The following is a 21,623-nucleotide window of genomic DNA, read 5'->3' as shown; positions in this document are numbered from 1 at the left end:
TGTAATTGTTAGATAATTATTGAGTTAAAAATCAGCAAAAGCAAAGAAACTTAAAACTGGAAAAAAGATTTTTGAGGATTTGCTTTAAAGATTATCTTTAGGGCAGTGTTTCTCAAAATTTTTGGGGGGAATGCAATGGAGTCCTTCTGAAAATCTAATGAAAGGCTAGGATTCTCCCCAGCTGCACACGTTCCCCTGAGTGTGCAATTTCTGGCCTTCCATAGACTCCGTGGAGCCGCTATTTAGAAACTCAGCTTTGACACTGAATTTTAAGAAAATTGCTGTATATTAACGTCTCCTGTTTGTAACCACTTTAGATCCAGGAACAACTTTCTCAGCATCAAGGTCCCAGGAGGCGGTAAAATTAGGGCTGATTGTTTTCACTTAAACCAAGACAATTAACTGAGCAATCTCATGGGGATAGGTGAAGGCGTGGTGAAAAGCAGGACTGCTAGATTTTGCCAGGAAAATAAACCCATTATTGAAAAAGCCTGTGCTCTTTCAGAAATACCTTTCAGTGCTCTCAGAGGGCCCCAGTGAGGTGCACAGGCGATGCCCAGTGTCCGCTGCAGCTCCCTTCACACCAGAAAGGGACAGCTTTTGTCCAAAGTTAGAAAGGGAAGTTGGCTCTTTAAAACATGGCCAATGCCCCACATTTACCATCAGACTCAATGGCGTAAGGGGTGAAAGGCTAACCCCTTCACCCCCACCCCACTTAATAGATAAGGAAACTGACCCCAGAGGGCTAAAGTGCTTGCCACGGTGACATCCCCCGGCGGGCTTCTCCCCCCAGCACCTCGCCATCTCGCCAGGGAAGGAGAGGGCTCTCTTTCCACAGTGCCCGCCGCCCACCCCGGCGGGGGCGCTATGGGGAGCCGAGCCGCCGCCTACCGGCACCATGGAGTAGGTCATCATCATCATCATGTCGTGGCTCTCGGCGCGGATGGGCGGCGCGGCCTCCCCGGCGTGGCTGCGCTTGTTGCGCGCGGCGCTCACGGGGTCCGGGACTGGGGCTGGCGCCCCGCGCGGCGCGCGATTCAGCTCGGCCAGGAAGGAGCGCAGGGCGCCGTCCTCACGCTGCTCGCGGCCCAGCTGATCCTCCAGCGCCCGCAGCGCCGCGCTCAGCCCGCGCCACTGGCACAGCACAAACACGGTGGCCGCAGCATTGAGCGCCGAGAGCAGCGCCACGGCCGCCAGGGCGCCACGCAGAGCCCAGCCCGCACCCCCGCGGCTTCTCTCCACGCCTCGGGCCATGCTCTGCTCTCCTCGAGCTCCAGGGTTCGGCATCCCCCGCCCGGGCAGCCTTTATACACCACGGGCCGGCTGTGGGCTGGTGGCAGCGCCGTGAGTCACGCCGCCCTTTGGCCTGGCTGGCGGGGTGGGTTGGGGACAGTAGTACCGGTGGCGCCCGAGCAGCCCGGTGGGACAGGCCGGCAGAGAGAAGAGGAGCCGGTGGAGACAGACTGCGGAGTGGGGGCGGGCAGGGCTCACGCTCCCGGTGCCGGGCCAAGCAAACCAGCCCAACCGCCTCTCCCTTTCTTTCCCTGCTGCCCTGCCCATGGGCACTGCCCTGGCCCAGACACGCAGAGCGAGGGCCAGACTGCGGGGGAGAGCAGGAATTCTTCTGGCCCGAGAAGTGGCTGGATTCCACCTCCTCCTCCGCCCACGCCGATCTCCCTGGAGAAGGATCAGCAGGCTCAGATACCAAGGCAGCGCCCACTGCCCTGGGAGATCTGCTGCTGGGCCAGGGCCTCTCCTCCCTGTAGTCACAGGGCCCCGTGTGGTCGCCAAAGACCCCACCAGGCTTTCCAAGGAGCAGGATGGATACACAGGGAGACAATGGCTTTGGAGGGTTAAAAAGTCCACCCATCAGAACCAGAAAAGCCTATCCCTGCCTGGCAAGCAGGAGTCATTAGGGAAGGGTGATTTGTGACAAGATGTGACAGGTGGAGAACTCATCCGTGAGACCCATACCCGGAAGAGAGCAGGGTAATGAGAAAAAAAACCCAAAGTAGAAATCAGGAGATATGGTTCTGACCCCATTCTGCCACTGCCAGTATGTCCCCCGCCTTCCTCCCCCCTCCCCCGGGACTGATCCTCAGGTGATTTCTGGCTGCAGGGCTGGGGCTCTGGTCAGGCGCCTTCTGGACCTTACGTAGTCTGCCGTGCTTGAGAGAGCAGTTGCCTTATGCCTCCTAGTTACCTCTTCACACCCCTCTCCCTTTCCTGAAGGGCCACTGTCCCCCAAATGCAGAGTCACTTCTCAGTCTCCTCAGAGGACCACCTTGCTCCCTGCCTTCTCAGTTTGCCCCAGAACGGCTCTGCCTCCTGGGGCTCCAAGGCCTACAGGAGCTTATTGGAAGGCCCCAACCAGAAGCCAAGATTGCTGTTTCCACTATCTTATTATCTCACAAGAGGAGGTGGCTCTCCTTGCTATCAAGCCAGCTGGAGCTGTCAAGGATTTATGCTGACAGTCTGGATTTCCTAAGTTTTATTCGGGACATTGGGCAACTTCCATATTCTTAGAAGAGCATCCAGGATGAGGTGGAATTAGAAAAGCCTGAAGGGTGGGGTGGTTCCTGAAGATCTCCAAGGATGGCAACATGACGTCTAGGAACAGATGGAGGTGATACAACTTTGTCCGCTTCCTCCCAACTCTGACATTACTCTGATCTATTTGGAGAAATGCTATATATCCTTTCTCCTTTCACCCAGGCTTAGGTTGCCCATTGTCAGGCTTAAGATTGACAGGAGAAGCCACAGAGAGACAAGAGTTGGGAGTCATCCCCTGTAAGATCTTCATATAATTCACTAAAAACCTCCTGAGCACCTAGTGTGTGTCAGACACAGTTGGAGGTACAGAAATGAACTAGGCAAGCAGCCTGCAGTGTGAGTAGTTGGAGTCCCATGGAACCTCCTTAACTTTTCTTTATCCTAATATTCATTATAATTACTGTTGCCTGGCCATCAGTCACTAATGTCCATAGTCAACAACAAAGTATACAGCTCCTGAGGTTAGAAGCCACATCTTGTTTGACCCTGTCTCACCCAACACCTAGCCCAGTCTTGAAATAGCCATTCAGTGACTACCTGTTGAATGAGTGAACAAAAATGAATGAATGTAAGGCTTTACAGTGAGGGCATGTCTATGTAGTGTAGTGTGTGTAGTGTGTAGTGGTGGTAGGGCTTAAGAACAAGCTGCTTATGCTCTAGAACTGGCCCACCTTCCTCGGAAGGCTGCCTGTCCGATGGTGGCGACAGTGAGTGTCACCTGACCTCCCTGGGGCAGTCCCTGTGGCTCAGAGCTGTTAGCCAGTAGGAGTGGACTACAGATCTACTTGCAGCCAGCCACACTTTATCTGACAACCTCAGGCCAAGATGCTGCCCCTCCTGGGATGCATAACTCAAAGGCTTGTGGTGTAGACTGTGGGCTGGATGGGTGGAGTCCCTGAGATATTGCAGTGGGGCCAAGAGAGAAGCAGAAAGAGGGTAAAGGAAAAGCCAGATTCCTTTTCTGCCTGATCCTTCTCCCAAGTCTCTCTCCAAGTCTCTCTGTGTAGGAAAGTGGTGTTTTACAAGAAAGGAGAAGCATGGGGCATATTGACACAAAGCAGATCTTCACCCTCCCTCACCCCAAGATGGCTGCGTCCAAGCATTTGGCCTTGCCCAGGTCTCTTCCCCCTTCCTCCTCGGTCCTCTCTGTGCACCTTCCCTCCACACAGCTCCACTCATGGACTTTTCTCCCTCTGTGTACTGTCTCAGAGTTGCCCCTGTTGAAGGCCCAGCTCAGAGCCCCCTTCCTCACCAAGCTTTGCCTACCATGCCCACTGCAGGCTCTCCCTCCTGAACTCTGCAAGTGCCAGGGACTCAGAGGTTATGAGCATGGGTTTTGGAATCAGAGAGCTCTGAGTTTGAAAACACTTTTTAACTTTGTGACTTTGGGTGTGTTACTCAACTTTTCTATGGACACTCTAAGCATATATATTTCATAGGTTGAGATGATTTAATGAGAAAATATATGTAAAGCACTTGGCATATAGCAAATGCTCAGACACCCACACCATGCCTTCTGCTGTTGACCAACATCTTAGTTCTTCCAGCTCTTTAGCTGGGTTATAGTACGCTTAAGGAAAAGACCTCTCTTCACTGTGTCCCTCACATCAAGAGCTTGTGCAAGTAGGAATATTTGATTAATTAACCAATTTATAGCTAATCACACTTTGTTGATGCTTTTTGAGGAACAGAACTTTTGAATGCATCTTAAACTTGGCCTCTTGTGAGTACAGTGGTTTTGAGATTGGTTAGGTGGAAACCTTCAATCTCTGGTTTCAGTCTAATCCTCCTGCAACTTCTTGAGGGACAGATACATCTATGTGGACTTCCTTGCCTAGTATTTCTCAGGATAGGCCTGCTTATTATTAAAAAAATTAGTTATTAATCTGGCCTGTTTTGTTGACATAAGGAGTTCAAGATACAGTGAGGACATGGGGAGATATCTGACTTTCCTCTCCTGGAGACCAAACAAGTCAAGAACATTGTGTGTTCTCTTTACAATGAGAAGTAGTTTTTCCATTAAAAGGCAGATGCTTCATTTCCAAAGGCTAAATTGAATGGTCCTTAAAAATGATTCCAGCTGGTTAACTTTAGGGCCGTGGCGAAGAAATCCAATTCAAGAATATACTCCAATTAAAAATTCCACAGCATTAATTCATTAATGATTAATGAATGATTAATTCCATAATCACTTCTTGATGGTGAAGTGACTAATTTTCATTTACTCAAAGTCCTGGTGCTTGGCTTTTGGGTTCTCTGGGATGAGGCTGGCAGCTGTTCTGTGACTTCTGGTGGCACTTTGCTGTCTCCCCACCCCGACGCTTCTTCCTGGTCAGAGGTTAGAAGGAAACTCTCTGTAACAGTTGCTGTCATGTACATCTTCCACCCAACTGCCTCTGGTTTTAACTCCCCATTTCTGCATTTTAACCCCAAGAAACTTCAATTCACCCAACCAAAGTCAGCAGTTCTTTCTCTTGGTTCATTCACACATTCATTCCTCTATCCATTCATTCAACAAATTGGGTGCTTACTGTCTCCTAGGAACTGTCCTAGGAGCTAGGAATAGGGTGGAGAGCAAAGCCAGGCACCACCATCCCTGCCTCCCTGAAGCCTGTGATCCAAGTAGGGAGACAGATACTAACCAAGGAATCACAGACGCGAGGGTATAATTCTCAATGAGGTGATGAGATAGGTGCTCTGAAGGAAAGGAGTGTGACTCTGTGAAATCACATCACTGGGGAACCTCTCTGGATGTGGGCTGTAGGGTTAGAGAAGGCTTCCCTGAGGAACTGATGGCACTTGGGCTGGAACCCGAAGATGAGCAGTCATGAACTCAGGGAAGGTGTGGGTAGGGGAGCAGGCAGAGGGGACAGTATGTGAGGGGCTTGATGCCAGGGGGTACCGTGGTTTATTTGAGGAGCCATAGGAAGGCGGCTGTGGCTGCAGCACAGAGAGTGCTGAGAACAAGGAGGGCAAGGGAGTGAGGCTGCAGGCTGGGTTAGGGGGAGGGCTCTGGGGGTAGGACCCGCAGGGTTGAGTTTATATTGTAAGACCGATGGGAAGTCAGTGAGGGGTTTTAAGTGTGTGTGTGTGTGTGTGTTGGGGGAAAGGAATGTAAGGTTGGTGGATGGCAGATTTTCATTTTCAAAGATCACTCTTGGTTGTGAGGAGATTTGCAGTGGCTTCTGTTACTACAGAAACTATGCATGATCTCTGACGTGCACTAGACTAAACCAGCCTTTAAACCCATCTTTCTAGATGAAATAAGAAAATACTGAGTTCTAGAAAATGCCACTTTCTCTTTCACTGCCATTTAAAGATAGTTGAAAAATAGAGCCATGATTAACATTTATATGATTTGGCTAATCTTGATACTAGCTGGGGTTTTTGTATAATACCCAGGTTATTTGCATTTAATGAGATGTCAGCCTTGGGTGCTTCAAGATGAGAGCACCAAATCAGCTTAGCTCTAGGGTTGGGAGTAAGAATAGATGATACTGCTTCCCTTTTGAGATTTTGGTCTACGTTAGGCAGGGAACAACAGATTTCCACCTATTAGAGTTGCTGTCTTAGAACTTTGAGTCACTCAGTCATTGGTAGACGGGGAGCTGTCCAAGGTTGTACAGGAGTGCTATTTCAAACACCCCTCTGGCTTTTCTGTCCTCTCCTTCTTTCCTCCACTTGCAATACACATACTCCTTCCACCCCACCTCATCCTGCCCTCCCTGTGTATGGAAGCCAGTTGTCACAGGTTGGGTTCTTTGAAACAGATGATGAGATGGAATTTTGGGTGCAAGATGTTCATTAGGGATCAGCATCTGTAAAGAAAAGAGAGAGGAAGCAGGACTGGGCAGAAGGAGAAGTCCACTTCAGTGCAGTCCTGCAAAGCCTCAGCAGCTGGCTGGGAGCTCTGGACTGAGTATTGTGTCATGGTGTGCTGTGTCAGGCCAAAATGGCTGGGCTTCCTCCCTAGTCTCACTCAGTCACAGGGGCAGATGTAGGCTGCCCCAGGAAGGGTGTGGCCTTGGGCTAGGGGGCTCTCGAAGCTGAGGCATACCCTGACCTCACTCCCTGCAGCTGGGCAGCATGTCTTTCCTTGAGGGGGCACGGGGAACACATCTTTATGTCTACCACATCAGCCACCCAATTAGTGTCAGTAATAGGTCTTTAAATTCCAATTTTAGTAGATTTTAAATTGTAACCATATTGGAACATGGGGAGAAGCCCTTTTTCACCTGGAGTGATGGCCTTTCAGTAAATAAAAAAGTGATTTTTTCAGAAACTGAATGAAAATAAGAAAAGCTCAAGTGGCTTTGAAAGGACTCAATCCATGGAAGTAAGCTAATTCTGCAAAGTCCCACTTAAGAAACTTGAGCCACTGTTTTTGAAAGGACAAACAAAGCCTTATATGTTTAGAGCACTTCAGTTCTCAAAGTACTTTCTTAATGTCATGTGAGCCCTATAATAAGCCTGTGAAGTGATCAGAGCAGGTCTTATAACCTTATAACCATTTCACAGATGAGAAAGCAAGGCTTCCGAAGCTTGAGCCACTTGCCCAAAGTCATACTGTTGAAACCTCATCAGCATTCATCCACGCACTCTTCGTCAAAGGTGGGAACTTCGTGGCCCAAATTTTGGGCCAGTCAGGAATGCTCAAGATGATGGCTAGGAAGTGGAAAAAAAGGGCAGGGAAAGGATTCAAATGGATGAAATGGACAAGGGCTTAGAGTGTCACTTGGATCCAAGGCTTAAAAACAAAGGTGGGGCAAGTACTAAATGCTAGAATGTGTAAACTAGGCAAGAGAGAGAAAGCCAGTCCCCAGTCTGGCATTTTATGTAGGGTCCAGAGAGAGCAATGATGTCAGAATGTGATTTCCTGGAGACCAGGTAGGGGAACTGCCATCTCTGCATCTCAGAGATGAATATGGAACCTGAAAGAAACGTGAATTTGGGGTCTGAGAGACCAAGATCTTTCCAACTTGGAGTCAAAAGCCAGAGTGACAAACAAGATTTGATTAGATGCTAACCTCTTAAGCAGCTAAGTGGGGGAGCTCAAAAGGGATTCCTGCCAATATCAAGTCTGGAGATGGTGCTCATCTGCAGAGCCAGGGGACTGGAGGACTGCCCCCAGCCAGAGGGAATGCAGGTCAGACCACAGACCTTGAACTGAATTGTTTTCCTTTTTTTTTTCAGAGATGCACACAACTGTGGTACTGAGCTCTATTTCTCCTACCCTTTCTTCTTCCCTCCTTCCCTTCATCCCTTTGTCCTTTCCTGCATCCCTCCCTCTCTTTCTTTCTCTTTTTTCTTTTCTTTTACAATCTCACAAAACATTAGGAATGAATTATTATTGTGTATCATTTTCCCTTTTTTTTCTTTAAAAAATTTTATTTTATTATGGTAAGAACACTTAACATGATTTATCCTCAATCAATTTTTAAGTATACAATATGGTATTGTTGATTGTAGCTACAGTGTTGTACAGAAGATCTCTAGAAGTTCCTCACTTGCCTAACTAAAACATTATGTCCTTTGATTAGCAACTCCACAGCTCGCCCTCACCCCAGTCCCTGGCAACCACTATGCCAGTCTTTGAGTCTGTGAATTTGACTCTATTAGATACCTGAATTTTCATCTACAACAGTAATACAGCTCCTTTTGGGTTCCTGGACCCAATTTCAATGTGTGCGGTGGGGGCAGGGGATGTGTTCCTATGCACACTGCCAAGTAATTCTCAAACACCAGGGTATCCAAGAACCCAACTCAAATCTGATGCTATCTGCCCCGAGACAGCACCAGATTCCCCAGGTTAAGGGCTCCATTCTACAAGACTGCCCTCCACCCCCACCCACTCCAGACACTGGTCACAAGTCCCAAGTAGATACCAGTGCTGCTGACCAACTGGCTACAGGATTGGAGGTTCAATAGATTTGTTACAGCAGCTCAAAGAACAGGAAAACATTTGTGTTCAGCAGTTTAATAAAGGATACCGTAAAGCATACAAGTTAACAGCCAGACAAAGAGATACATAGGGCAAGGTCCCACATAAAGAAGCTTCTATCCTTGTGGAGCTTGGGGCCTGGCTCAGTGGCACATGGAAGCTTGCTAGTTCCCCAAGCATGGAAGCTCTCTCCAACAGAGAAGCAGGATCCAAGAGGCCAATATGCTCTTTTCCTGGGTTTCTGTGAGGGCCTCATTGCACAGTCATGATTGAGTAAATCATTGGCCATTCACCCTCCAGCCCTTTCCCTTGGGTGTGATCCAAAATCTCTTATCAACATGACATAAGACACCCATTTCACCCTCAAGGCTCTGAAGTGTTTTTAGGAACTGTGGTTGAAGACCAAGTACACCTCGGAAATATATATTTGGTCATATGAATGAACAAATATGTATTTCTTGTAACTCATTACATCTCAATCCCTCATTTAAGTGAAATCATACAGTATGTGTCTTTCTATGATAGGCTTATTTTACTTAGCATAATGTCCTCAAGGTTCATTCATGTTGTCTTATACTTCAGAATTCCTTTCTTTTTAAAGGCTAAAAAATTTTCCATTGTATGTGTATACCACATATTCTTTTCCTATTCATCTGTTGATGAACATTTGGGTTATTGTGAATAGTGCTGCAATGAACATAGTATCATTAAGTATCTCTTCAAAATCCTGATTTCAACTGTTTTGGATAAATAACTACAGGTGGGATTGCTGGATCATATAATAGTTCTATTTTTAATTTTTGAAAAAACTTAAAAAATTTTTAAAAGTCATTTTTCATAGTAATAGCACCATTTTGTAGTCCCACCAACAGCATAAAAGGCCTCCAATTTGTCCACAACTTCACCAACATTTGTCTTTTTTTTCTTGCTAATAGGCAGCCTGACAGGTATGAGGTGATGTCTCATAGTGGTTTTGACTGCATTCTCCTGATGATTAATGATGCTGGCCATTTTTTCATATACCTGTTGGCCCTTTGTATGTCCTCTTTGGAGAAATGTCTATTCAAGTCTTTAACCTATCCTTAGTCCATAATAATTGGATTATTTGATTTTTTTGCTATTGAGTTGTAGGAGTTCCTTATACATTTTGGAGATTACTCCCTTATAAGCTATATGGTTGGCAAATATTTTCTCCCGTTCCATATGTTGCCTTTTCACTCTGTTGATTTTTTTTTTCTGTGTGGAAGCCTTTTAGTTTGATGTAGTTCCACCTGTCTATTTTTGCTTTTCCTGCCTGTGCTTTTGGTGTCATATCCATGAAAGCATTACCAAGCAATGTCATAAAGCTTTTCCCACTATGTTTTCTTCTAGGAGTTTTACAGTTTACGTCTTACCTCTAAGTCTTTAATTCAGTTTGAGTTGATTTTTGTGTATTGGTGTAAAATAGGGGCCCAATTTCATTCCTCTGCATATTTACATCCAGTTTTCTTTCCACCATTTATTGAAGAGACCACTTGTTGGAAAAGATAATTTTCTCATTGTGTATTTTTGGCAACCTTGTCAAAAGATCAGTTGATCATCTATGTGTGGATTTATTTCTGTTCTATTGGTCCATATGGGTGTCTTTATGTCAGTACCATACTGTTTTGATTGCTGGAGCTTTGTAATATATGTTGAAATCAGGAAATGTGATGCCTCCAGGTTTTTTGTTCTTTCTCAAGGTTGATTTGTCTATTCATGGTTCCATATGAGTTCTAGAATTGTTTTTTCTATTTCTGTAAAAACTGACATTGGTATTTTGATAGGGATTTCTCTGAATCTGTAGACAACTTTGGATCATATGGACATTTACATAATGTTAAGTCTTCCAATGCATGGGCCATGAGATGTCTTTCCATTTGTTTGTGTTTTCTTTTACTTCTTTCACCAATGTTTTATAGTTTTCAGTGTGTAAGTCTTTCACCTCTTTAGCTAAGTTTATTCCTAAGTACTGTATTTTATATTCATTTTAGTGCAATTGTAAGTGTGATTGCTTTCTTGTATTCCTTTTCAAGGAGTTTGTTGGTAGTGTATAGAAACAGAATTGATTTTTTTATATTGTTAATGTACAGTTACTTGAACAACATTATAGTTACTAGATTCCCCCTATTATCAAGTACCCCCCACATACCCCATTACAGTCACTGTCCATCAGTGTAGTAAGATGCTATAGAATCATTACTTGTCTTCTCTGTATATTCTGCCTTTCCCATATTCCCCCCCCCCACTACATTATGTGTGCTAATCGTAATGCCCCATTTTCTCCCTTATCCCTTCCTTCTCACCCATCCTCCCCAGTCCCTTTCCCTTTGGTAACTGTTAGTCCATTCTTGGGTCCTGTGAGTCTGCTGCTGTTTTTTGTTTTTTTTTTTTTTTTAACAATGTATCCCTTTTTATTCAGAAATTTAGGTGAGCTCTAGACTTTAGGAAATAGTCATGGATTTATTGTCAGGTAATATTGGCCAAAGCAAATATTACAAAAGTATTATGTAATAAAAAGCAATGAAGTATTTAAAGCTTCAAGTTTAAGTAAGAGATATCTGTTCTAATCAGTTTTTTCGTTGTGTCTCTCACACATTTATCATTTATTTACAATGCTTTTTTTTTTTAGATAATTATTTTTTATTGAAGGGTAGTTGACGCACAGTATTACATTACATTAGTTTCAAGTGTACAACACAGTGATAAAACATTTATATACATAATTCAAGGTTCCAGCTATCACCCTACCAAGCTGTTACAATATCTTGACTATATTCCTTATGCTATACATTACATCCCGGTTACTTATTTATTTTACCATTGTAAGTCTGTCCTTTGTTTTTTTTTTTTTGTAAAGGCATCTCTCATATTTATTGATCAAATGGTTGTTAACGACAATAAAATTCTGTATAGGGGATCTGCTGCTGTTTTGTTCCTTCAGTTTTTGCTTTGTTCTTATACTCCACAGATGAGTGAAATCATTTGATACTTGTCTTTCTCTGCCTGGCTTATTTCACTGAGCATAATACCCTCCAGCTCCATCCATTTGTTGCAAATGGTACAATTTGTTTTCTTCTTTATGGCTGAATAATATTCCATTGTGTATATGTACACATCTTCTTTATCCATTCATCTACTGATGGACACTTAGGTTGCGTCCATTTCTTGGCTATTGTAAATAGTGCTGCTATAAACATAGGGGTGCATATGTCTTTTTCAAACTGGGCTCCTGCATTTTTAGGGTAAATTCCTAGGAGTGGAATTCCTGGGTCAAATGGTATTTCTATTTTGAATTTTTTTGAGGAACCTCCATACTGCTTTCCACAATGGTTGAACTAGTTTACATTCCCACCAGCAGTAGAAACACAACTGATTTTTATATGTTGATTTTGTGACTTGCAACTTTGCTGAATTTATTAGTTCCAATAGTTTTTATGTAGTCTTTACTGTTTTCTAGATATAAGATCATGTTGTCTGCAAACAGGGACAATTTTATTTCTTCCTTTCTGATTTTGGATGTCTTATATTTATTTTCTTATATTCTATTTGTTCTAGCTAGGACTTCTAGTGCTATGTTGAATAAAAGTGGTAAAAGTAGGCATCCTAGCCTTGTTCTTGATCATACAGGAAAAACTTTTAGTTCTTCACCATTAATATGTTAGTTGTTGGCTTCTCATATATGACCTTTATTATATTGAGGAATGTTCCTTCTATTTCTAATTTGCTGAGAGTTTTTATCATGGAAGGGTGTTGAATTTCCTCAAAAGCTTTTTTTTGCATCCATTGAGATGAGTGTGTGATTTTTAGCCTTTATTCTGTTAATTTGGCATATCATCCTTGCATACCAGGAATAAATTCCAATTGGTTATGGCATATGCTTTTTAAAAATGTGCTGTTGGATTCAATTTACTAGTTTTTTGTTGAGGATTTTTGCATCTATATTCGTCAGGGATATTGATTGGCCTGTAGTTTTTTTGTTTTTTGTTTTTTTTGGTGTATTTGTCTACCTTTAGTATCAGGGTTATTCCGGCCTCATAAAATGAGTGTGGAACATGTTCCTTCCTTTTCAATCTTTTGGAAGAGTTTGAGAAATATTGGCATTAATTCTTTGTTAAATGTTTGGTAGAGAAGCTATCTGGTTCTGGCCTTTTTTTGTTAAGAGAATTTTGAGTACTAATTCAATCTGTATACTAGCTGTAGGTCTGTTAAGATTTTTTATATTTTCATGATTCAGTTTTGGTAGGTTGTATGTTTCTAGGAATTTATCCATTTCTTGCAGGTATCCATGTTGGTTTATGATTGTTCATAGTAGTCTCTTATGATTCTTTTTATTTCTGTGGCTTCAGTGGTAACATCTCCTCTTTATTACTGATTTTGAGTCTTCTTTTTCTCTTAGTTTAGTGAAGGGTTTATTAATTTTGTCTGTCTTGTTCAAGAAACAACCTTAGTTTCATCGTTTTATTCCTACTGATTTCCTATTCTCTATTCTATTTATATCTGCTCTGATCTTTGTTATTTCCTTCCTTTTGCTACTTTGGGTTTAATTTGTTCTTTTTCTAGTTAGATTGTAAAGTTAGATAGTTTATTTGGAATCTTTCTTCTTTTTTAGTGTAGGCATTTAACTCATAAACGTGTGTCTTGATGTTTCTTTTGCTACATCTGACAAATTTTGGTATATTGTGTTTTTGTTTGCCTTGAGACATTTTCTAATTTCCTTTTTGATTTCTTCTTTGAAATAATTGTTGTTTAAGAGTGTGTTGTTTAATTCCCACATATTTGTGAATTTGCTAGTTTTCGTTCTGGTATTTATTTCTAGTTTCACTCCATTGTGGTCTGAAAAGATACTTTGTATGATTCCAATTTCCTTAAATTTGTTAAGACTTGTTTTGTGACCTACCATGTGATCTACCCTGGAGAATGTGTAGTTGAGAAGAATGTTCTTCTGCTATTGGATAAAATTTTCGGTATATGTCTGTTAAATTAATTTGGTCTTCAGTGTTGTTCAAATTCTGTGTTTCCTTATTGATCTTCTGTCTGAGTGTTCTACCCATCATTGAAAGTTCTATCCATCATTGAAGTCTCCTACTCTTGTATTGCTATCTGCTTCTCCCTTCATTTCTGTCAATGTCTGTTTTATATATTGAGGTGCTCTAATGTTGGAAGCATAATTATATCTTCCTGGTAGATTGATCCTTTTTATCCTAATATAGTATCCTTCTTTGTCTCTTGAGGTAGTTTTTGACCTAAAGTTTATTTTGTGTAGTATAACCACTTCTGTTTTCTCTTGGTTACCATTTGTATGGAATATCTTTTTCCATCCCTTTACTTCAGCCTATGTGTGTCCTATACTGAGGTTTTTGTAGACAACATAGAGTTGGGTCTTGTTTTCTTATCCATCCAACCACTCTATGCCTTTTGATTGGAGGGTTTAATCCATTTATATTTAAAGTAATTATTTTTAGGGCAGGATTTGCTAATTCTCTTTTGTTAATTGTTTTCTGTCAGTCTTGTAGTTCTTTCATCTGTCTTTTCCTCTCTTGCTGTGTTTCTTTGGGTTTTATTGATTTATTTGGTATTGATATTCTTTGATTCCTTTTTTTTCTTTGTGTAAATTCTGTAGGTTTTTTTTTTTGTCTTTGTTACCTTGAGGCTTACATAAAATGCCTCATAATTTTAAAAGTCTGCTTTAAGCTGATAAAACAGTATTTTAAGCTGTTCAATCATATAAAATCTAGTTTAACTTCTCCAACACACTTCATGTTATTGTTGTCAGATGTACATCTATTCATGTCATTTACCTTTAAACACTTTTTTAGTTATAGCTATTTTTAGTGATTTTGTCTTTTTTATACTGGAATTAAAAATGATTTAGCCACCACCATTATAGTAATACAGTATTTTTTATTTATGCATATATTTACCTTCACCTACACATTTCATACTTTCTTATGCTATTGTGCTACTGTTTGGTGCCCTTTCATTAAGAACTCCATTTACTATTTCTTGTAAGGAGGTCTAGTGGTGGCGAACTCCCTCAGCTTTTTCTTGTCGGGGAAGTATTTCTCCTTCATTTTTGAAGGACAGTTTTACCAGGTATAGTATTCTTAGTTGGCATTTTTTTTCTTTGAGCATCTTGAATATATCATACCACTCCCTTCTGGTCAGCAATGTTTCTGCTGAGGAATTGTTGATAGTCTTATGGTTGTGCCCTTGTATGTGACAAGTTACTTTTCTCTTACTGCTTTCAAAATTCCCTGACTTTGAACAGTTTGATTATAATGTGTCTCAGTGTGGGATTTGTGTGTGTGTTGGGGGGGATGTTTCATCTTATTTGGTATTTTTTGGCCTTTTGGAATTGGATGTCCATTTCCTTCCTTAGATTTGGGAAATGTTTAGCCATTATTTCTTTGAACAACCTGCCTGTCCTTTTTCTGTTTTCTCCTTCAGGGATTCCCATAATACAAATATTGCTTTGTTTGGTGATGTCCCATAAGCTCCCTAATGTTCTACCTCATTTTCATTCTTTTTTCCTTTTTTCTCCTTGGAGTGAATCATTTCTAATGATTTATCTTCTGCTTCACTGATCTTCTGCTGATCTAGTCTGTTGTTGAACCTTTTTAGTAAATTTTTCAGTTCTGCCATTCAGCTCCATGATTTGTTTGGCCCTTTTAAAATATCTGTCTCATTGATTTCAAAAAGTATGTCATTTTGTTAATGTATTATTCTCAACTTCAGTGGGTATCTTAAGGGCAGTTATTTTGAATTTTCTGTCAAGTAGATAATATAAGGTAGTATTTTGGAGGCTTATCTTGTTCCTTTGTTGTGACATCTTCTTGACTCTGTGATGTCTGTGCATTAGACAAAGCAGCCACCTCTCCCAGTCTTCACAGACTGGTCTGAAACAATAGAAGAAACCCACCAATCAGCTTAATGAGATATTTTTGGAGCCTCTCAATATTTTGTGCTAATCCAACCCACTTTCTCTGTTCTTGGGGAAGTCCCCAAGTACCCCAGGTATCTGGGTCCTGTCAGTGCACCAAGGCAAGTGAGACTGAAGGCAGTTCCTTGGGTGGCCCCAGAAAAGTTGGATCACTGGACACTCTGCCCAGCTCTTCCCCCTCCCACTCCACCCCCCAGTACCTGGGAACTGGGTTTTGTTTTGTTGTGTCTGCTTGCTCTATGCTGAACCAGGAATGGGTATTCTGGTGATCTTCAACCCAAATCTGTGTCTCTGTTCTCGCTAACCCCCAGGTGGCTTAATTATGCCAGAACACATCAGCACACCAAGATAGATAAATCAGAAGTTGTACTTTGTGAAGCTCTCAGAAAAGTTGTCGTGTTAGAAGCCTGGAACAACTCCTTCCCTCACTGGGGAGAAGCAGGCAGCTGTGGTTTTTGCCCACTCACTCTGTACTGAGCAAAGAGGGAGAGCCACAGCATTTAGTGGTCCAAGTCAGTATCTCTTTTCTGCCCTCAGCCGCTAGACCCTGTTGGACCCATTAGAACTCCAAGACTGGCAAGACAGAAGCCAGCTCCCTGGGGAGCCCCCTCTGAATAGCTGGGTTACTGGATTGTGAACCAACTCTTTCCATCCCTTGGGAGTACCTGGGAGCTAGTGGATCTCTTCCTGATCATATGGTGCTGTGTCAGGGATAGGAATTTGGCAGCTTCAGTGAGTCTGGTTTCATGTTTTCTGGGGTTTATGAAAACCTTTCACTTTCTGGATTTATCACAAAGAACTTGCCCATGAATTGCTGCTGAACTAGTGTGTTTATGGGGGAAAAAGGGGTCTTCCTATTCTACTATCTTGCTGAACTCAGTCTGAGATGACTTCTTGGATGGTACCCATGCTGCTTTCTTAAAGCTATGCATATAAGCACCTGGTATCCAAACTGCCCATTCTCTGTAATCAAAAGAAGAAGCTAGTATCTGGGCAGCAGTAGATGTCCTAGCAAAGGGACCCAGCTGGATGAGAGGGAGGGGAGTTGTATAGGTGCACTGAATTCAATCTGTATTTCTGAGACTGAGAGATGTGAGAAAACTGGGGAATGAAAATCTTCCTCTTGAGACATTGATAGGGTGACTAATACACACCACTTCAGGGTCTGCCCCCCTCTTAAGGCATCCCAAGGCAGAATTTTTGTCTGCTCTTAAGGGCCCAGAGAGCAGACAAAAAAAACCAAAAAAAAAACCACTACCATAATCTGTAAGGAGTCTAGCAATACTCAAAGAAGAGGCTTGAATAAAATCAAACCACTAGAGAACAATGACAACATTAAAAATAATAAGGACATCAGGATTTACAGATTCCAGCAAAGAACAAAAAGACATTCTGGAAACAAAAGACAAGATATGCAGACAAATTAAATAGATTAAAAAGAGAGTAATACTTCAGTAATAGAAAGTAAATTTCCCAAGCTAAAAAAAAAAATCCTGAGTCTGTTGACTGGAAGGTTTTGGCAAGTTCTGGGTAAGACAAATGAGTCATAGCTTGGTAATTCCTGAAGTCTACGGATAAAAAATAAATCTTACAATTTTCCAGAAAGAAAGTGCCTGTTTCTTATAGAGGAAGAGGAATCATAGGGGCAACAACTTTCTCTTTTATTGGACTTGACACAGAGAAGACTGAGGTGAATCATGTAAAGATCACTAAGAAAAAGAAACCCTGCCTACTAAGAATCCAGTAGCAGGACATTACTTCTCTGTCAGAGGGAAAGAATAGATTTGAGGATATGCAAGGATTCAAAGGAAATATCACCCACATCTTCTATCAGAGAAAAAGATGCAAACATTAAATGAATCACTTTAAAGGCTTCAAGATAGAGGAAGAATAAAAAAGGGAAAGAAGAGTGAAGAGTAAGGATCCTTACCATATATAATTAGTTACATTTGGATGGATAATAATAGAGTGTCTAGGAATAGAAATGCTTAAAATAGAAGAGACATATATCAAGGGAAATGTTAAAAATAGCCAGGAACTAAAAGTACTGAAGGGGAAAAGGGGTAAGTAAAAGTGTCCACAGGTCTCATGTTGGTGTGTGAGAGTGGGAAGTGAAGGCCTTCTAAAGGTCTCATCCTGCAGAGGAGGGAGACTAGCAGGAAAAAAGAGAATTTGGGGGAAATGATTAGACTCTTAGCTTCACTTAATGGGTCTGACTATGTGGGACAAAAAGGAGGAGGCAACTGGTAGAATGAGAAAAAAAAGAGCAGAGCTCCCAAATCAACAAGGAACATAAAAGAATTGAATAGCAACTTGAGCTAACTAGTTAATCAAAGAAATGTAGGTGGGATGAAATAAGTAATAAATAAAATAGAAGAAACAAGTCACTAATGATATCTTTGCTAAATACAAGGTGTACTCTTTAGGCTACAAGTCGACCTTATTTGACCTCTCTGCAGCCTTCCGTGCTCTCCTTCACTCCCTCCTTTCTGACACTCCTCTCTCTTGGCTTCCGGGATGTTACTTCCTTCTAGTTTTCCTCATACTTTGCTGTCCATTCCTTCTCATCTGCTTTCAACCGCTCTTCAGCCTCTGTTCCCCTTGACTGCTCATGCTCCTCGGGGTTGTGCCCTGCATCCTCTCTCTAAGACTCTCTCTTGGTGATTTCACCCCCTTCCAAAGCCCTGTCCATCACCTGCCATGGATAATGGCTCCCAGCCTCTGTCTGCAGCTGAGGCCTCTCTTCTGAGCTCTGGACGCCACAGGGACAACTACCAATGGTGCGGCTCCACTTGGAAGCCTCAGTTCAACATGTCCCAATTTTCTTCAAGTCTCCTGCTCCTCTATTGCCTAAAAACAAAACAAAACAAAAGCCTCTATCACGTTAATGGAAGAAAGTATCATATCATTTTATGTTTTTATTGCTTTATTGGTGATAGCAAGATATTTTTCACATTGTACTGATCAATTCTATATATATGGGCATGTATATATACCAATCCTTTCCTACTTGATATTCCTTATATCCCTTCCTTCCTCCCTGACCTATGCCTTAATTTGGGTCCTTATCACACCTCATTATCAATCAAATTACTTCGACTTTCCTGTGTGCTCCTCCTGTTTCTGGCCTGCTAGTTTATGCACTCAAACTCAGTTCTCCAATGTAAGTGATATGTTTATGATACACATCTGATCATGTAAAATATCAATGGCTTAAAATATTTCAATCGCTTCCTGTTGCCTTCAAGGTGAAAACCAAGCTCTCTGGTGTGGCCCATGCATGGCCCTGCAGGGTCTGAATACTGGTCCCCTCCCCCAGCTATATTTTCATCATTCCACCCTGTGCCTTATATTCCCTCTTCTAGCTTCTGGGAGCTGCGTGCTCCTTCCTTGCTCCATGCCATTGCGGTTCTCATCTCTCAGCCTTTTTTGCCCCTTTCCCTTTCTCTAGCTGGCTAACTTTAATTCATTCTTGAAAACCTACCTCTGATGTTCCCTCTGGAAAGTCTTCCTCACCCCTGACCCCACCTCCCCAGGAAGGCTAGCTGCAATTGTGTTTACCCAGCCTAGTGTACATCCTATCATCTTATAATTGCCTTTTTACCTATCTTCCTGCCAGTCTGTGAGCAACTAGAGGACAGGCCTACATCTTGCTCGACATTATATCCTCAGAACTCAATGCATGCCTAGCATACAGCAGACATTCAATGCATCTTGGGACGACTGAGTGAATATGAGGTAAAATGAAATATCCTCACCATAGTTCCTGAGACTTTCTTTCCTGACCACAGGATTCATTCACTGAAGGGGGAGTAATCAGTTCCAGGCCACTTGCCCTTCTGCCCGGTGAGAGAGGGTGCTCCCTTGAGAGACTTTATGCATCGCAGGTTGTGTTCAAAGAGGGCTCTCTGCACTGCTTCCTTGTAAGATTTCCTTCTTTGGCCCTGGCCTCGTTGACCTTCCTGTTGCATTTCTTGGGGAGCATTACTAAGACTCATATCTTCCCCCAGAGGCCCTCCTGGTTTTATAAGAGGCCCCAAGCCCAAATATCCACACAGACACTGTAAATGGGCCAAAGTCCCAGCTCTTGTTGGTGTTCCCTGCCCTTGCTCTTTGCCATTGCTCAGTTCCTGCTGAGTTTGGGTGGGGTTGTACATGTTGAAGCTGGAGCCTCCTGATACAGCTTTAGGGTGTCAGGGTGGACTAAGGGCTGCGATGGCCAAGAGCCCAGTACCTGGAGGCAGGCCGGGGCAAGGACATGGCTCAGACTCGTTTGGGAGTGTATTGGGGGTCTGAAGAGAAACAGACCCAATAGGATGTATATATAAACAAACACAGAGAGTGTATGTATATATGTACATGCACACACGCACTTTTTTTTAAGGTATTGGCTCAGTGTGATTATGGAAGCTGATGAGATGTGCATGGTGAATGGGTCAGCTGGAGAACTAGGAGATTGGCAGGCTTGAGATCCAGGGGGAACCAGTGTTTTGTTTTGAGTGCCAAGGCAGGGAAAAGCCAGTGCCCCAGTGTAGGGCAGGCAGGCTGCAGGAGTTCTCCATGGCTCGAGGGAGGGTCAGCCCTCTTGTTCGGTGGAGTCCTTCACTGGACTGGATGAGGCTTACCCACATTAGGGAAGGCAATCTGCTTTACTCAGTTCACCAATTTAAATGTTAATCTCATCCAAGAAAACACTCACAGAAACACCCAGAATAATGTCTGACCCAATATCTGGGCACCCCATTGCCCAGTTGACACATAAAATTAATCATCTCAGGGGGCAATAGGGTGAGCAGGTATCCCCTAATGCCTGCTACTGGGGACACATATAAGCCCCCCACACACATTCAGCCCTACCCTCTGACTTAGGCTTCCTAGATAGGGTGATTCAACTCCCGAAGAATCATTTTGGTAATTTTATGGAGGCATTTGTCACAATCACAATTTGTCTCAGTGATGGGACCGGGGGTGCCACTGGCATTTAGTGGATGGGAGCAGAGATGTTGAATGTTCTGTGGTGGTTAAGGCTGTCTGTGCCGACACACAGGACTTTCAGTCATCTTACTGGGTGTTCATGTCCATGAAAACCTTGTTTATAATTGTGTCTAATATTGAACTCCATTTTGCATGTAAACATGAAGGATTTTTTTGCAATTTTAACATACACTGAATTTTTCAGGAATGCAAAACTGGGTGAAGGTGGTACATTCTGTTCAGGACTTTACTGAGGGCTGTTCACCATTCTGGAAAATCATCTCATGAGTGGCAATGCCCATCATAGCATTTGAGTGGCCCTTAAAGTGCAGGCGAATCTGTGTGCATTTATACCTATTGCATTCATGGTGATTCTGCACATAGGTGTAGCCATCTAACTACTTATTAGGTCTTGTGGTGTAGTTTGTATATATTTTTCCATGTATGAAATACTTAATATTTTACTATAAAATTAGTTTTTTTGTTCCTTAATTATAATACAAAGAGTGCATTATATTTATTTTTTTGGAATTACAGATTTTTGAGGGACAATTTTGTGTGTGAGCCATTATATTATCTATGGTTTTCATTTAAGCATAGCAAAGGGAGAGTTACAAATTATCTGTTATAAAAAGGTGCATTGGGTCTGTTGTGCCCGAGAGCCACTATTCTAAGCAAGCCAGTGCCTTTGAAGAAATGCTCATCTGTCTGTTGAGCCCAAGCCTGGCCCCAAAGGGCCTGTGTTCAGTTGAGGAGGTTGGGTCCCCAATAATCTTATCTTCCACCTTGAGGAAACTTCAGAAATTAATGAGTTCCTAAGCAACTGGCTGATGTGCCTTACTCTTCAGTGCCACCAAGGAACTTCTTTGTTCAACCTGGGGATGAAGGGATCAAGAGGCTTCATACCTGTTCCTCCCAAGAGCTTACGTGCTCTGCCTCCTCTGTGAAGACCACCTGGATCAGCTCCACCTCAAAGAACCTCTCTCTCCCCTCCTCTGATCTGCCTATACTTGCTCAACTTCACTTTTCATGAGTTTATTCTTATCTCTTCATATGGATTCTAAATTCCTTAAAGGGAGAGATTGATGTGTCTTATGTCCTAAGGTACTTGTTAAGAAAGTGAAATGAATGGATGAATGAATGAATGGATACATAATTTGGGGGGGATAATAGATGGATCTACCAATTTAATCC

At 42.6% G+C, this 21,623-nt stretch overlaps 1 protein-coding gene across 2 annotated transcripts in view; it reads right to left on the bottom strand.

Moving 5' to 3' along the window:
* GLDN (gliomedin) overlaps positions 1 to 1,545 on the bottom strand; it is an 81,702-nt gene extending 80,157 nt beyond the window's left edge. For both annotated transcript variants that reach the window (XM_036917784.2, XM_057488803.1), the window contains exon 1: positions 892 to 1,545. In XM_036917784.2, coding sequence (XP_036773679.2) covers positions 892 to 1,287 — 396 coding nt within the window. In that variant the 5' untranslated portion in view covers positions 1,288 to 1,545. The remainder of the gene's footprint in view (positions 1 to 891) is intronic.
* Positions 1,546 to 21,623: the final 20,078 nt, after the last annotated feature.

The sequence above is a fragment of the Manis pentadactyla genome, chromosome 11 (assembly GCF_030020395.1).
Source record: "Manis pentadactyla isolate mManPen7 chromosome 11, mManPen7.hap1, whole genome shotgun sequence".
In the NCBI taxonomy this organism is placed as follows: domain Eukaryota; kingdom Metazoa; phylum Chordata; class Mammalia; order Pholidota; family Manidae; genus Manis; species Manis pentadactyla.
This window is presented reverse-complemented; position numbering and strand designations above follow the sequence as displayed.